The sequence below is a fragment of the Mesoplodon mirus genome (genome assembly GCF_964341445.2).
Source record: "Mesoplodon mirus genome assembly, chromosome: 13".
In the NCBI taxonomy this organism is placed as follows: domain Eukaryota; kingdom Metazoa; phylum Chordata; class Mammalia; order Artiodactyla; family Ziphiidae; genus Mesoplodon; species Mesoplodon mirus.
This window is the reverse complement of record NC_138989.1, coordinates 18,220,464-18,237,856: the sequence shown is the minus strand read 5'-3', so window position 1 is coordinate 18,237,856 and position 17,393 is coordinate 18,220,464. Positions and strand designations below refer to the sequence as shown.

Genomic DNA, 17,393 nt, shown 5'->3' with positions numbered 1-17,393 from the left:
GCTCAGGCTCAACGGCCAAGGCTCACGGGCCTAGCCTCTCCGCGGCATGTGGGATCTTCCCAGACCGGGGCACGAACCCGTGTCCCCTGCATCGGCAGGCGGACTCTCAACCACTGCGCCACCAGGGAAGCCCCTGGCTCCAGTTTTGACTCTGCTGATCCTGAACAAATCACTCAACTCCGTCGGCCCTCAACGTGCTGATTTATAAAGTGGACATGAACATAACGTCTTTCCACAGGCCACTGTGAGGATCCAGTGTAATGATGGGCTGCGATTTAAGAAATGCAAATGAAAGTTCCATGAAGTCAGAGACTCTGGTTGTCATGTGGCCTGCCCTAGCCCAGGACAAAGCCAAGTGCTTAGCAAACAGTAGGCTATCAATATGTGCAGAGCAAATGGATGAATGAATGAATAATGTATATTAGGACCTCAACTGCCAGGCACACAACAGGTGCTCAATACATGTAGAGTGAACAAATGAGTGAATGAATGAATGATACATTTCAGTACCTCTGGTGCTGGGCACACAGCAGGTGTTCGATACCTGTGTGCTGAATGAATGAATAATATATATCAGTATCTCTAAGTGTCTGGCATACTGCAGTCACTCAATACATGCTTACTGTTGAATGAATAACTGAATCAGCAAATTAATGAATGTATAATATCTATCCATCTATCTCTAGAGCCTGGTATACAGAGGACGCTTAATAAATATGGAAGGAAGACAGGAAGGGAGGCAGGGAGGAAGGGAGGGAGGGGTAACAATCTAAAAGGCAGAACAGATGTTAGGTAGAATGACAACTGTAGTTAATGAGAAGCCCAAAGGACATTTCTGCAGAGTCCCCAAGCAGTGCTTAGATGGGGCTTGTTGGTACTGCCGGTGCCTTTGCAATAGCTATAACAGTACTTCCAAATGGTTGCTGAGTCCTCATTTTCTGGGCAGCTGGAAAGCCCTGGCATAGGCGGGCAAATGCAGAGCCAGCTGCACTCTGCTATGACCTGACAGGATAGATCAGCCTGCTTGTCTTTGCTGCCTGGCATGGGGGCACCCAGTGACCTCACTGGGATAGCACAGTTGCCAGGCAGCCCCGTGAGAGAGGCTTAGCTGCCATGTGCCACTCTGGGTGCCCTCCTCTCTCCCCTCTCCTCTTCTCCTGCTGTTTTCCTTCTGTTCTTTTATTTTCTCTGCTGCTACTGATGTCTTGTTACTGATTCAAGGCTCGTTGGGTTCCAAGGAAGAAAATCCCTATTAAGTTAGCTTAAGCCAAAAGAAAGGAACCAAGTATATGTGTGGCAGGTACCAATATCATAGCACTGGGTTTAGGGGAACAGAAAGGTTGCTTTATTATTTATTAATTATTATTGTTATTCATTATTACAATAGATCCAGGTTTTCCTGGACTTGAATAATTCCTGCTCCACCTGTTCTCTTATATACTTAATATCTTTCTTTATACCAACATTTTTTAAAATCCTTAAATGCATATTTTTTGAAAAGGAAACTTGATAGAGAGTCTTAAATGGGGAATCAATAGCAATTGCACTAAATAGGAAGTATCTGCAAAACGAAATACAAAGAAAACAATGTTATAAAATTCTAGCTGGGGGACTTCCCTGGTGGCGCAGTGGTTAAGAATCTGCCTGCCAATGCAGGGGACACGGGTTCAAGCTCTGGTCCGGGAAGATCCCACATGGTGCGGAGCAACTAAGCCCCTGAGCCACAACTACTGAGCCTGTGCTCTAGAGCCCGCGAGCCACAACTACTGAGCCCTTGTACCACAACTACTGAAACCTAGAGCCCGTGCTCCGCACATAAGAGAAGCCACCGCAATAAGAAGCCCGCGCACCGCAACGAAGAGTAGCCCCTGCTCGCGTCAACTAGAGAAAGCCCGCACGCAGCAACGAAGACCCAACACAGCCCAAAATAAATAAATAAATTAAAAAAAAATTCTAGCTGGTATGGTTGCCCCACTGCCCTCTCTGTTTAAGTGAGAGATTAGCAGATGTTTAAAAAGGTGTTAAAGACAGACCAGTAGGGACTTCCCTGGTGGCTCAGTGGTTAAGAATCCACCTGCCAATGCAGGGAACACAGGTTCAAGCTCTGGTCCGGGAAGATCCCACATGGTGCGGAGCAACTAAGCCCCTGAGCCACAACTACTGAAGCCTGCGCGAATAGAGCCCTTGCTCTGCAGAAGAGAAGCCACCGCAGTGAGAAGCCCGCGCACCACAGCGAAGAGTAGCCCCTGCTCGCCGCAACTAGAGAAAGCCGGTGGGCAGCAACGAAGACCCAATGTAGCCAAAAATCAATTAATTAATTAATTAATTTAGAAAAAACAGACAGACCAGCACCACATGGATACTTCCTCTTGGGCGTAATCAGACAAGTGAAGGTTAAGAGGAAAAGGAGATCGCCTGCTTGCAAGGTGATGCAAAGTTATTTAAAACATTCTCTCCTCCACCTAAAATCGTTTTCCAAAAGACCTGAAATCATCTGGTAGACCTCCAAGTTCCCTCTCTAGTCCCCTTTAATTCATTTTCATTTTAAAGCTAAAATGAGTATGTCTCACACTTCCTCCCTGAAGCATGGGGGTATGGCAGAAGGGTGAACTCAATCCTACAGATGTAGGACGAGTGCTGCAGAGGGAGGTCTGCTCGGACCTCATGTGGCAGGTCTAAGCTTCATGTTAAGCTTGCATTCTACTCCATAATACATTTGGTGTTGGTTGTGTTATAAAAACTCTATTTTAAATTACATTCACCCTTAATCTTTTCTCAGTCTCTAAGGGTAACGGACACTCCAGGAATATGTACCAGGTTTGTTCTGCAGTATTGTGTTCCTAGGTGGTTTTCAACCCCATCAAATACAATGTCTTTTTTTTTGGCTGCACCATGCGGCTTGCAGGATCTTAGTTCCCTGACCAGGGATCAAACGCGGGGCATGGCAGTGAAAGCACTGGGTCCTAACCACTGGACTGCCAGGGAATTCCCTACAGTGTCCCCTTTATTTAAAAAAATTATAAAATTTTTAATAGTGCCCCTAATAATCCAGAAATAATTTCAAAGATAAAATAACCCAGCCACTTACACAGTTTTAAAAAAGAAGTCAGGGACTTCCCTGGTGGTCCAGTGGTTGGGACTTCATGCTTTCACTGCCAGAGGCTGGGGTTCAATCCTTGGCCAGAGAACTAAGATCCCGCAAGCCTCGCGGCGCGGCCAAAAAAAATTAAATAAAAATAATAAAAAAGAAGTCAGTTATAATGCTCTATGACACAAGAGAGAAAAATTTTAAAGGAGGTAATTAATAAATTTACTTGCAATATGCAAATATTCACACACAACTCTGCCTAGATCCTAAGAGGAAGTAGTTACTATTTGCCCCAATTATAAATAAGTTTGGATTTAATGGAATCTTGTCAATGCTTTTTCTTTATATCTGACGTTTTGAAATAAGATTCAGATCAATCTATTCATAGATACACATAGAAGCCCTATGAATGCAGACAGATGCTGAAGTGTTCCCTCAGTCACTCAACTATCACACGCAGCGTTGCCATTGGCAACACGGTTTTCTGAAATGATGAACCTTTTTTTTTTTTTTTTTGCGGTATGCGGGCCTCTCACTGTTGTGGCCTCTCCCGTTGCGGAGCACAGGCTCCGGACGCGCAGGCTCAGCGGCCATGGCTCACGGGCCCAGCCGCTCCGCGGCATGTGGGATCCTCCCGGACCGGGGCACGAACCCGTATCCCCTGCATCGGCAGGCGGACTCTCAACCACTGCGCCACCAGGGAAGCCCTGAACCATTTTGTAAAATTCTGGATAAAGCAAAGTGTATCCTCCTTTGATTTACCTAGAAGTTTCATTCCTGAAAAAATACTTGACCCACCTTCCAAAATCCTGTTTATATGTTAACTAGAGTGGAGATCTAGGCGCTGATGACCATAAACAGTTTTCAGCTGCACGATGGTCAGGTGGGAAGTTTGATTCAAGCTGGTGCAGGACACAGGATAAGTCTTTATTAGGTCTCACGCGCTGTGAGACATCTAACATCTCTGGGATGTATCTGTTAAATGCCAATCATTGGGACAACCAAGAATGACCCACAGTTTTCCCCCACACCCCCTCAGGGTGGGTGCCACCCACACAAAGCACCCCGGGCATCCCCTTGGCTGTGTGGATCACCCTTTACCATGACCCTATTGGTGACTTTGAACATGTGCAGGGGACGTGACCTGGAGATGCTGAGAAGCTCTGTGTCTTCCTTCTCCACAGGGGCTGAAGATCAGTGTGCTCTGGACCCTGTACTATGGCATCCTCAGTGCTTTCGCGCCCGTGTACAGCTGGATCCTGGTGCTCCGGGGCCTGGTGGGCTTCGGGATCGGAGGGGTCCCCCAGTCGTAAGTAAAGACCCAGCTCTGGCCACCCAGCCAGGCAGCCAGTCAACTATGTTCATGGCCTCAGAGGATGCAAAGATGGTACATACACTAGGGCTTCTGGTATCCAGGGGCTCCGATGGAGCCAGAGAATAGTGTCATTGTCAGTATTATAATGATTACCAACAGCAAAAGCAACACGGTAGCTGGAAGGTCGTAGATGTGAAATGATAATAAAGATAATAGAGCTAGCATTGATTGGACGTTTCTCTTTGACACAGCACAGCAGCCCCAGAAGATGTTGGGGGGGCGTGTTGAATTAGTGCAGTCTCCACTTTACAGCTGAGAAAACTGAGTCTCAGCGGGTGAAATCATTTGCCCAAGTCACACAGGCTGCAGGTGGAACTAAGAACCTGAGTCTGTCCGCCTGTAACATCTGTGCCCTTAACTACGCTGCATGCTGCCTCTTACCCTCTTCTAACCTAACCAGGAGGCAGGGGATGGGGCTAATTATCTGTTAAGTTATGTGTTATTTTGTTGTTGCTGTTGTTAAGATGCTGAGAGTAGTCAGATTGTAGGAAGAAGTCACTGTCTCCTGGGAGACTGGGGAATCCTGAAGCAGAGGTTGGCAGGTGGTGGCAGGTGGGCCGAATCTGACCTGCTGACTGGGTCTCTAAATAAAGTTTTATTGGAACACAGCCGCACCATACATTTATGTATTATCTACACCTGTTTTCATGCTACGGCAACAGAGTTGAGTTGTCTCAGTAGAGACTATATGGCCTGCAAACCTGACATATTTACTATTCAGCCCTTCATAGAAAAAGTGTGTTTAGGAATCCTCTGGCGGTCCAGTGGTTAGGACTCTGCACTTTCACTGCCGAGGGCCTGGGTTCCATCCCTAGTCGGGGAACTAAGATCCTGAAAGCGGCAGTGTGGCCAAAAAAAAAAAAAGTGTGTTGACCCCACTCTCAAGGATGATGATTAATAGCCAATATTTAGTGTTTATTAAGGAGCAGGTGCTATTCTAAACAGTTTGTCCAGATTGTCTCATTTAATCCCCCAAATTTCCCTATGAGGTAGATTCTATTATTAACCCCATTTTACAGATAAAGAAACTGAGGCACAGAGAGGTAAAGTAACTTGCCCCAGGTGACACAGCTACAAGAGGCAGAGTTGGAATCTGAACCCACTCCCTCTAACTCCAGAGCCTGGGCTCTAACCGTTGCATTTTACTGCCCTGCTATGAAGGATTAAAAGGATTTGGAAAGACCCAGAGGAGACTGGGGAAGATGTAGGGTATCTCATAGGAAGGGAATTTCATGAAAAGAGGAAGCTGTAGCTGAGTCTGAGGAAGGCTAATGGTCCAGTTCAGGTAGCTTGTTAGGCTGAGATACATGAGAATTGAAAACTGAGATGGGACAGGTAGACCAGGGCAAGCTTATTAAAGGTCTTGAATCCCAGGCCAAAGGGATTGTCTATAGACAGTGGGGAGCCACTGAAAGTTCTTGAGCAGGAGAGGTACTTTAAAAGTATTAATCTGACAGTGGTGGGTTGGACAGGTTGGAGGCAAGGAACCCTACTGCAATAATTGAGGAAAATTTTGCACAAGGACCAGGTGGTTCCTTTCTAGTTTATTCATTCATTCAGCCAATATTTCTTGGGCTCCTGCTATGACGTGGGACAGTGCTACGTCCTGGGGGTACAGCAGTGAGCCATACAGGCACGGTCCCTGTTACAGGCTGGCATCCTGGGAAACAGACTGAGATAGAGATTTGTGTGGAAGAGGGGACCAGGATCAACACCTGTAAGGGAGTGAGAAAAACGGGGACGGGCAGAGGGAGAAGCTGAGTGGCAATGCGATTGTAACAGCTGATAGGGGCCTCAGCCAATCCTGTAGGGGTTCGGAAGCTGGGATGGCTTTTTAGGGTTGTTCCAAATTGAGGCATGGGGGCTGGGCCTTTGTATCAGCCACCTTGGATGTGGGCTGTCCGCAAGGAGGGAACATGACCTTGGGGAAGTCAGCTGTGTTTGTCCAAGGCAATTCCTGCAAGGGCCTCAGTTCTGAGCTCTTAGCAGGCAGTACTCCTGGTCATTCTAGAGGGACCGTATGCCTCAGCCCTGAAGGGGGAATCCAGGCGATGCATCACAGCATCCACTACAGTCCACTCCCTGGACCCTTTGGATGTGCTTGCATCGTATAGTAAGTTCACCCCATCTGGGAACAGCTCCTCCAGGATTCTGGTTGGTCTTTTCCCTGAAAAGACTTATAAAAGGATGGCTAGTGAGACAACCTACAGTCCCTGCTATGGCTGCTGGCCTCATGACTACAACTGATGTCTATTATTCTCTGCCCTCTGCCACCCATTCTAGATTCTCCTCACCTTTGGCTAGTACTTCTGCTGATCTAGATGAGGTCCCTTCTCAGGTCACGACTGCTGCTTGTCCATTTAACACCAAGATTGGGCAGGGGATTACCAAGAGATGTCCTGTGTATCACCTAGGTACCAAGTAGATAACAGTAATCCTACCACCTCCTGATGCTTGGGGCCAATTCCTGGGACAGAATGATGACTCTCTTTGATGGCTACTCGTTTCTTGACACAAGGAACCCAAAGTTACTAGGTGATAGCTGTTGCTTAAAGTTATTGGGATTCTTGCTGCGTACCCTGGTGGAAGCATATTCTCTCTGGGAGCCAGGACCTCTAGACCCACAGAGCCTAGAAGATGCAGAATGGAGGAAGCTCACATCCCCCCAGGTGGGTCACTGGGAATGGTGGCAATGAAGGCCGCTTCTACTTCGACTCTTAGATTTCCAGAACCATGTCTTCTTTCTACACAGCACCATGTAATAATCATTGATTTAAGGGTATATTGTGTCCTAGAAGATAGTGCCCCATCCTCACAGGGTATCATCTCCAAGCGGACACCTCTACGGCACCTACAAAAGGCTGCTCCATCACTCAGGCCAGCAGCTTCAGGGTGGCATGTTATGTGAAAGGACCAGTGGATTCCATGGTCATATACCCACTGCTGCATCTCCTTTGTTATACATCGGCTCCCTTGGTCCCATGCACTAGGGGATCCTGTGTCAACAGGTCACATCCTTGGAAAGCCCTCAGATACTAATGCTGCCTGAGACCCTGTGGGCAGGAAAGGCAAACCAATACCCAGAATATGTGCCATTTCCGGTCAAGATGAATCACTGCTTCTTCCCAAATGGAAGATGGCCAATGTAAGAAACTTGCCACCAAGTGACATGGGATGGTTCCATCCTGAGGGCTCCATGTTGGTCTCTGTTGCTGTCAGACTGGCTTTTTGGCAGCAGAAACGGCAAGATGGGCTCTGGTGGGTGAAGATTGGGGTGATGCACCACTGCAGCCCCTGCCCTCTGAGGGTCAACAGCTCAGTGATTAACTTCTTGAGCCTCTGGAGTGTCACGGTTTGGGGAGGCTGGGAGAGGTGATCTCAAAGGAGAATGCTAATACTGAAGCAGGGTGCTTGGATCATGGGCTCCAAAACCAGGCTACCCTGGCCCTGTCACATAATAGCTGTGCATCCTTAGGCAAGTCATTAAGCCTTTCTACACCTCAGTTTTCTCATCTCTAAAATGGGGATAATAACATACCTACCCCATGGGTCACTTAGAATGTTAAATGGCAACGCATGTGAAGTGCCCAGGACAGTGGCTAGCAGACACTCAAAAAATGTCAGCACGCAGCTCGTCTGCTGAAGGCTTTGGTAAGAGGCTCAGGCATCAGTGAGATGGACGATGGACTCGGTGTATAATTATGGAAACAACAAATATGGAGGAAAGGAGATGTGAGAATATGGACTTAGCACAGGGACAAATCCAGACTGTCTGCCACTTAGAGGCTCTCAGTTCAACTCCGTCCTTCCCTCCCTTTTTCATTATTGATCTTCCAGGGCGGTGCATTTGACATGGACTCCTGGATCTGGGATGAGCTTAAAAACCACTGGAGCTTAAAGCAGAGGCCATTAAGCCAAGCCCATTAATCTGGGCTGGCAGGGCTTGTGGCCAGTGTGCTCCACTTCTGGCCTGACTCCACAAATTCCTGTAGTTATAGCCACTGTCCCATTCATTCATGAGCCATTCATTGACTAGGGAACCATTTTCCCCTCATGCTGGAAGGAATGAGATCACAGAGGTACACATTAAATTCCTTTCCCAGGGATGTTCGGGGAGATGACAACAGAACAGCCTCCAAACAGCCCCCTGGATTTTCTTTCCATATGACGAAAGGGAAAGGAACCAGGGATTCAGAATGTCCACAGTGATTCTTTTTCAAGATGGTGCCGTGAGAAACGCTCTTTTCTACGTCCTCTTCTTCCACATTTTCTGGAAATGACATAAAACGTATAAGAGATAAATCTTGAAGAGTGCTGGAAAGCAAGAAAAAGGTGCTATCAGCAGAACAGAAATTTTGAGGAACCTCTGGAAGACTGTAAGATGGGATTCCAGTGGTAGAATAACTAGAGGAGAGAAAAAAAAACATCCCCTAAAACTGTGAAGGGAAGAGATCTTCAAGCAGAGAGTACAGGACACCAGGGAAATAAAATTAAGGACACAGAGCAGCTGGAAGGGCCTTTACCCCCTTACCTGATGTCGTGAGGGTTCTGAGCTTGCCTACCTGCTCCCTTCCCCCACACCCCAAATGTCATGCCTCCCCATTTAGCTGTTCATTTACTTAATGCTGCTATAGCCCTTCTGTCTGTTTATTGAGCTATTACTGCATTCCAGGCACATGACCATTTTAAACCCACAAAACCTTAAGACGTAGATATGATTACCTCCATTTTACAGGTAAGAAAACTGAGGCTTTAAAGCAGTAACATGTGTAAGGTCACACGGTTAGTAAAAGGAGGGCAAATAAAAACCACGAACAAAATTACAGAAGAGGGACTTCCCTGGTGGGCCAGTGGTTAAGACCCAGCACTTCCATTGCAGGGGGCACGGGTTTGATCCCTGGTTGGGGAACTAAGATCCCGCATACCGGGTGGCGAGGCCCCCCCCAAAAAAATTACAGAAGAGATATTTAGCCACCCAAGAGACTCACTGGTTCCCCAGCACTTTCACGCCAGCTATTTACATAAAAATAATCATGTCTTAATTATGCAAAGCTCTTATCTAGTTATAAAAATGGCTCCCCTAAGTTCATTATTTGGAAACATTTAGTCAAAGATATTTTTGTGTAATTAAATGTAACTAAGAGTTTCCATTCATTCAGAGGGACTTTTACCCAATTGTGCCACCTCACAAAACCAAGTGAATAAGATTTTGCTATATAATTGTTAAAAGCTCAACAATCAGAAGTCCTTATAATGTACTCAAATTTTTAGTATAAATACAAATTATATTATTAAAATTTTTAAATTGAAAAAATGTTTTTCTTTCAGTTTTATTGAGATGGAATTGACATACAGCGCTGTATAAGTTTTCTGTTTTTTGTTTTTTTTGTGTGGTACGTGGGCCTCTCACTGTTGTGGCCTCTCCCGTTGCAGAGCACAGGCTCCGGACGCGCAGGCTCAGCGGCCGTGGCTCACGGGCCCAGCCGCTCCGCGGCATGTGGGATCTTCCCAGACTGGGGCACGAACCTGTGTCCCCTGCATCGGCAGGCGGACTCTCAACCACTGCGCCACCAGGGAAGCCCAGCACTGTATAAGTTTAAGGTGTACAGTGTAATGACATATATCTTGCAAATGATTGACACAGTAAGTTTAGCTAACATCCACCAATTCATATAGAAATTATATTGTTAATAAGGAACCCATCCCTCTGCCCTAATTTTTGCCTTTCTGACTCCTCCTCTCCCTTTATTTCTTCTTTCTTTTCTCTCTTCCCTCAAAGTAGGTGTTCACACTGGTCTTTGGTGACAACAATAACAGTAGTGATGGTGATAATAATGTCAGTGGAGTGCTTGCCGGGTGCGGGGCCCATGCTAAGCTCTCCCTTCACACTACCTCTTCTTGTCCATTGGACAACCCTACTGTCCCCATTTTACAACTCAGAAAACTAAGGCTCAGAGATCCTGAGGGATTTGCTTAAGGTCAGATGGTTTTTAAGTGGAATGTAGAGTTACCTTTTGCTTTGTAACAAACCACCCCAACACTTGTGGCTTAAAATGGTAACAACTTATTTAACTCATGATACTGCAGTTTGGCCATTTGCTTGTTCTGGTCTCTGCAGGGCTTTTACTCTTGTGTCTTTTGTCTGCTGGTGAGTTGGATAGGGACTGGCTAGGTTACTATGGCCACAGCTGACTCACCCCTGCTCCACAAGCCTCTCACCTGCCTTCCCCTTTGGTAACCATAAGTTTCTTTTCTATGTCGCAGTCTGTTTTTGTTTCGTATATAAGTTCATTTGCACCTTTTTTTTTTTTTTTTTTTTTGGCGGTATGCGGGCTTCTCACCGTTGTGGCCTCTCCTGTTGCGGAGCACAGGCTCCGGACGCGCAGGCTCAGCGGCCATGGCTCACGGGCCCGCGTCCCCCGCATCGGCAGGTGGACTCAACAACTGCGCCACCAGGGAAGCCCCAAGTTGACTATTTTTTGACTTGATAAATTTTATTTATTTATTTATTTTTGCGGTACGCGGGCCTCTCACTGTTGTGGCCTCTCCCGTTGCGGAGCACAGGCTCCGGACGCGCAGGCTCAGCGGCCATGGCTCACGGGCCCAGCCGCTCCACGGCATGTGGGATCTTCCTGGACCGGGCCACGAACCCATGTTCCCTGCATCGGCAGGCGGACTCTCAACCACTGCACCACCAGGGAAGCCCTGCGCCTTTGTTTTAAATGCCACATATAAGCGATATCATATGATATTTGTCTTTCTCTGTCTGACTCACTTCACTTAGTATGATCATCTCTAGGTCCATCCATGCTGCTGTAAGTGGCATTGTTTCATTCTTTTTTATGACTGAGTAATATTCTATTGTATAAATATACCACATCTTTATCCATTCCTCTGTCGGTGGACGTTTAGGTTGCTTCCATGACCTGGCTATTGTAAATAGTGCTGCAATGAACATTGGGGTGTATGTATCTTTTTGGATTATGGTTTTCTCTGGGTATATGTCCAGGAGTGTGATTGAAGGACCACAGGGTACCTCTATTTTTAGTTTTTTAAGGAACCTCCATGCTGTTCTCCACAGTGGCTGTACCAATTTACATTCCCACACGAAGGAAGAGACTTTAATCCAAGCAAAAGAGTTAAATGTAACTTTATCATTACAGACAATACATTTTTGTTTTAGAAAATGCAAATCAGCACCAAAAAATAATAATCACCTCTAACTGCACATACTGCCTCAAAAAAATATACAAGACACAGGTTGGCACCAGGGCAGATAGTTTATTATTTCCAGTAGAGGGTGCTGTGTATTTCAGCAGAAATGCCACTTACCTTTGAGGTGGAAGCCTGCCCTACCTGGCATCCTACGAGTGAGTGTTTTAGCCGCTCTTAAAGATGAATACCCCAGGTAGCTGCCCACCTGTTCTGCCTTGAGGCCTGTCTCAGAAGTTGCTTCAGATTGGTGTCTAGAATAAGCTTGCTCACAAGTCTGTCCTTGGCGCTGCTCTTTCCCGCAAAGACCAAGCAGAAATGCCAGACGGAGATCACAGGTCATTTCCTTCCCAGGCATGTGATCCAAATGGCAAATCTCTAACTGCCAAGTGCTGTAAATGCGATTATTTGCAGTGGGGAATTATTTGTGCCCGTATCAGCTGCTTCTTGGCATTGCTAATTTCATTGCTTATTCTTCAGCTTTTCAATGTGATTGTAATAATCCCCATACTTTGGGTGAAGCTCAAGCTACTCTTTCTCATCATGAACTGCTATAAATAATGGCCAAATGTGGGGTGCAACAATGACAGGAAAAGATGTTCCTTGTGGCATAGGTTGCAAAAATAAGAAATTGAAAACGATCTAAGTATTAATTAATAGGGTCACGGCTATTAAAAAATAATCTGGTAGCTCTACATAGATTACTATGGAAAGATTTCCAGACTGTCTTATCAGGAGCAGATCCTGACACAGAAATTCAAAAGCAAGGAGTTTCCTCTGGGAAACACTGCAACACATTCTCCAAATTGCCCCGTTCGAGGGATGAGGCAACTGTCATTTGTTAAGAGCTGCTCCTGGGAAGTTTAAATTCCTTGGCACTTCTGGTCTGCCACATGGGTTGGCAAAGTAAGCTTTAATGACCAGAGAAAGCACTCAGGGAAGAGGTGTGAGTGCTGGCAATTGGAAGTTGGACTGGTATAGCCAGAAGTGGTAAGAATCGGGGCATTTGTATGGGTGGAGCGCTGGCAGTATGCTGCATGTGTGAGAAGAAGGAAGGAAGGAAGGAAGGGAGGGAGGGAGGGAGGGAAGGAGGGAGGGAGGGAGGGGAAGGGAGGGAGGGGAAGGGAAAAAAAGAGAAAGATACTATGTTGTTTAAATTTATTATTACTGTTATTATTATATAATTAATTCCAGCATATATTCCCCATACTGTACATTTCATACCTGTGACTCATTTATTTGCAGCTTGAGTTTGTGCCTCTTCACGTCCTTCACCTAATTCTCTGCTCGCCTCCCCTCCCCACGGCCCCAGGAACCACTGTCTATTCTCTGTACTGTATCTGTGACTCTGTTTCTGTCTTGTTATATTTGTTCATTTGTTTTGGTTTTTAGATTCCACATGTGAGTGAAATCATACAGCATTTGTCTTTCTCTGTCTGACTTATTTCTCTTAGCATAATAATATCCTCTAGGTTCATCCATGTTGTCGCAAATGGCAAGATTTCATTCTTTTTTGTGGTTGATATTCTACTGTGTATGTATTGATATAAATGCCACATCTTCTTTATCCATTTATCTGTTGATGGACACTTAGGTTGCTTCCACATCTTGGCTACTGTAAAGCTGCAATGAACATAGGGGTGTACATGTCTTTTCGAATTAGTGTTTTCATTTTCTTCAGATGAATACCCAGGAGTGGAACTGCTGGCATATGGTAGTTCTATTTTTAATTTTTTGAGGCACCTCCATACTGTTTTCCATAGTGGCTGCACCAATTTACATTCCTACTAACAGTGCACGAGGGTTCTCTTTTCCTACATCCTTGCCAACGCTTGTTATTTGTTGTCTTTTTGATGATAGCCATTCTGACAGGTGTGAGGTGATAGCTCATTGTGGGGTTTTTTTTGTTTGTTTTTGCCGTACACGGGCCTCTCACTGTTGTGGCCTCTCCCGCTGTGGAGCACAGGCTCCGGACGTGCAGGCTCAGCAGCCATGGCCCACGGGCCCAGCTGCTCCGCGGCATGTGGGATCTTCCCGGACCGGGGCACGAACCCGTGTCCCCTGCATCGGCAGGCAGACTCTCAACCACTGTGCCACCAGGGAAGCCCTCATTGTGGTTTTGATTTGCATTTCCCTGATGATTTGTGATGTTGAACATCTTTTCGTGCACCTGTTGCCATCCGTTATGTCTTCTTTGGAAAAATGTCTATTCAGTTTTAAATTTATATATTCATTTACATAGAAAAGGGGCTGGAAGGTTGCAAAGCAAACTGCTATTAGTCATGGCTTTGGGGAAGGGGAATGGAAGCAGGGGTAAGGAGGAAGAGGAAAATTCATCATAAACTCTGTATTCTTGCATATTGCTAAATTATTTACAATGAGAATGCATTCATGTACTAATTCTGTGCCTAAAAAAGAAAAAAAGACTGCATGTTGTAAGTTCATTATAAAAACAAATCCTTGACGTCTAAGGACAGGATTAGCTTTGCCCTTAGAATATGCTACTGCACATTTTTTTCATGGTTAGTAATTTGATTTTAATTTGGTGGGGAAAATGTAAACATGCTTCTTATTTTATTATCAGTATTGATGTTTTTAAAATAATATAAGCACACCATTTGGAGAATAGAATAAAATTTCAAAGTCATTCATGGTAATCACTGTAATCTTTTACAACCACTGCAATTGGTCTCCATTCTCAGAGCTGAGTGAATGAAATTCCTCGTGGTTTTTGTTGAGAGAGGCACTTGTAGGACTATGTATTGGAGCAACTTTTTAGGAACCACTTTGATGATGTATATCAAAAGCCTTAAAATGTGTACCCTTTGACTCAAATTCTTTTACAGGAATCTACCCTAAGGAAACCACATGCAAACAAAGATTTAAGACGAAGGATGCTTATTGAAGTATTGTTTATAATTGTGAAACCACCCAAATAGGGAAGCGAGTGATGGGCTGCATAATATAGACAGACCTAGGTTAAAATTTTGGCTCTTCTACTGACCAGCTTACTAGCTACGTGATCCTGGTCAAATAACAACTTATCTGACACAGATATAAAGATGAAAATAGGGATTAAAGATAGACACACACAATGGGAATTATAATTACCTACCCCATTGACTTGCAGCATTTATTGAGTGAGATAATTCATGTAAAATATCTAGAAGAATGTTTGGGCACATAGTAGATCCTCAATAAAAGGTAGCTATTATTAAGGAAAATATGGTTCATGAATATGATAGAATATATGTGTGTAAGAGGATTTAAAATGGCATGGAAATACTATTTATAAAGTCAATAAAAATAGGGTTCAAAATTCTTGAATATGATCTCAGATAGGGGTTCAAACAGAGAGACAGAGAGATGAAGAAAAGAGAAAGAGAAAGAGAGAGACAGAACACCAAAACAGAGAGAGAGGATTTACTAAAACGAACTGTGAAGTAAGACTAAATGACATTGACTTTTTCTCCATGCTTTTCTCTACATAGAGTATATCTGAACTACTAAAGCTCTAGCTATCCCTCTGAGGCTCCTGAGAATTCTTCCTTCTCTGGACAGAGGCATCTTTTATCATAACCCTAAGAAAGACTTTTACCAGTGATAGAACTATTTCTAAATCTTAACGGTATTGCTGAAGCCAACATTTAAAAAGATAGATGCGGGCCTCCCTGGTGGCGCAGTGGTTGAGAGTCCGCCTGCCGATGCAGGGGATACGGGTTCGTGCCCCCGTCTGGGAGGATCCCATATGCCGCGGAGTGGCTGGGCCCGTGAGCCATGGCCGCTGAGCCTGTGCATCCGGAGCCTGTGCTCCGCGACGGGAGAGGCCACAACAGTGAGAGGCCCGCGTACCGCAAAAAAAAAATAAAAAAAATAAAAAAAATAAAAAATAAAAAGATAGATGCTTTGCAGGGAAAGGTGTCATGGGTTGGGTTTCATAGAAGCAGACTGAGGCAGAGATTTTTGTACAGGTAATTTATTCAGGGAATGCTCTCAGGAGGAGCCTGTAAAAGAGTGAAAGAGGCAAGAAAGGTGAAGGGAAGAAATTAAGCAAGGATATGGTTTCAGGTGACATCTAGACTCAGCTTGATCCCATAGGGAGCTCTGGAGTATTCATTGTCTCATAGGGTCTGTCCCACCTTGAGGCAGGCAATGAGCCTTTGGTACCCAGCACTAGTCTTCAGCCTGCCCTGGAGAGAAAGGGCATAACTCCCAGATATCTCTGCGGTGAGGCAACTCCAATTACTCAAAAGCAATCCTAAGAGAGGGTTGCAGGTATGAGCCGTTAGAAGCAGCATCTGGTAGGTGGGCCCCATGATCTAGTAAAGGGATCCCAGGAGATCTAGATGCACCATCTGCCTCAAAAGGGTTAATGGAAATAAGCCTCCCTCTACCTCTCCTCCCTTATGAGGAGCCAGGAGAGTAAGTAACACGAGGTCATCTAGCAGCTCGGTTGTCTGGCTTAGGTGGGAGATGAGGGGAAAGAGAAGGGCTTATCTTCCCAGCACAGTGGAAGGGAGCATGGGGAGTAGTTTAGAAGATTCCTTTTCTTCCCAGCATGCCCATTAGCTGAGCAAGTGAAAGGGAGGGGAGGAGGATGTGGAGGTAGATGGAGGAGGCAGCCAATATGGTTGTGACATTGGTTACATTGAGTAAACAAGTGAATTGATTGAGCAGATGGGAAATATTTTGAGAATAATGAGACACAGAATTCTCAATGTTGGAAAAGAAAATTACAAAAATAGAAATTTAAAGGTTAGAAAGAATCCTAAAGCGTTGGACTGGTACTGAAAGTATCAGTATGAACTCATGGCTTTTAAAAATACATATACACAGATAGATATGGAAATAGATATAGATGTATGGTGTGCATGTGGGAAGAGAGAGAGAGAGAGAGAAATAGAGACACCCAGAGAAAGGATGGATGAATAGATGATAGATAGATAGATGATAGATCTCTTAGCTGTGTCCACTGTGAGGGCTCAGAAGCAATGGAAACCCCCATAGCAATGAGCACACTGAGCACTCAGATCTTGGGGGGGTTTTTTGTTCTTTGGGTTTTTTTTTGCGCTACACTGGCCTCTCACTGCTGTGGCCTCTCCCGTTGCGGAGCACAGGCTCCGGACGCGCAGGCTCAGCGACCATGGCTCACGGGCCCAGCCGCTCCACAACATGTGGGATCCTCCTGGACCGGGGCACGTACCCGCGTCCCCTGCATCGGCAGGCGGATTCTCAACCACTGAGCCACCAGGGAAGCCCAGATCTTGGTTTCTAAACACCATCTTCTGCCAAAAGGAACCAGGACTTCTTAGAAAAATGGCTGACCCCATGGTTGGGGCAAAGAAAGTACTAGATGAGCCTGGACATCTTTTTGTACAAGAAAGTAAGAAAGAGCTCAAGGAATGATGGAGACATGTCTAAAAGACATAGGTATCAGCTTGAAAGGGCTTCCACTGACCAGATCTGGGACAGTCTGAGCATCAAAATAATAAAGGCAGTAATGGATTACAACCCATTGAATAAAACAGGAATCCACAAGTCCATACTGATGAATGGATAGGTGGGTAGGTAGATAGATAGATGAGACAGGAGAAAAGAAAGCTCTTCCTTACAGTAGAATGTCAACCAATAAATGTAGAAGGAGTTATGGAAATAATAAATACAATTTGTCATCATAGTGGTGGTTGGTTCAGGCAGAAATAGTCAAAAGATGGAATG

At 45.3% G+C, this 17,393-nt stretch overlaps 1 protein-coding gene across 4 annotated transcripts in view; it reads left to right on the top strand.

The window, feature by feature from the left end:
• Positions 1-17,393, top strand: part of SVOP (SV2 related protein) — an 85,770-nt gene that overhangs the window by 31,570 nt on the left and 36,807 nt on the right. For all 4 annotated transcript variants that reach the window (XR_014295670.1, XR_014295671.1, XM_082640027.1 and 1 more), the window contains exon 6: positions 4,273-4,397. Coding sequence is in view for 2 of the 4 variants with exons in the window: in XM_082640027.1 (XP_082496153.1) it covers positions 4,273-4,397 (125 nt within the window). In the remaining 2 variants the exon portion in view is untranslated. The remainder of the gene's footprint in view (positions 1-4,272; positions 4,398-17,393) is intronic.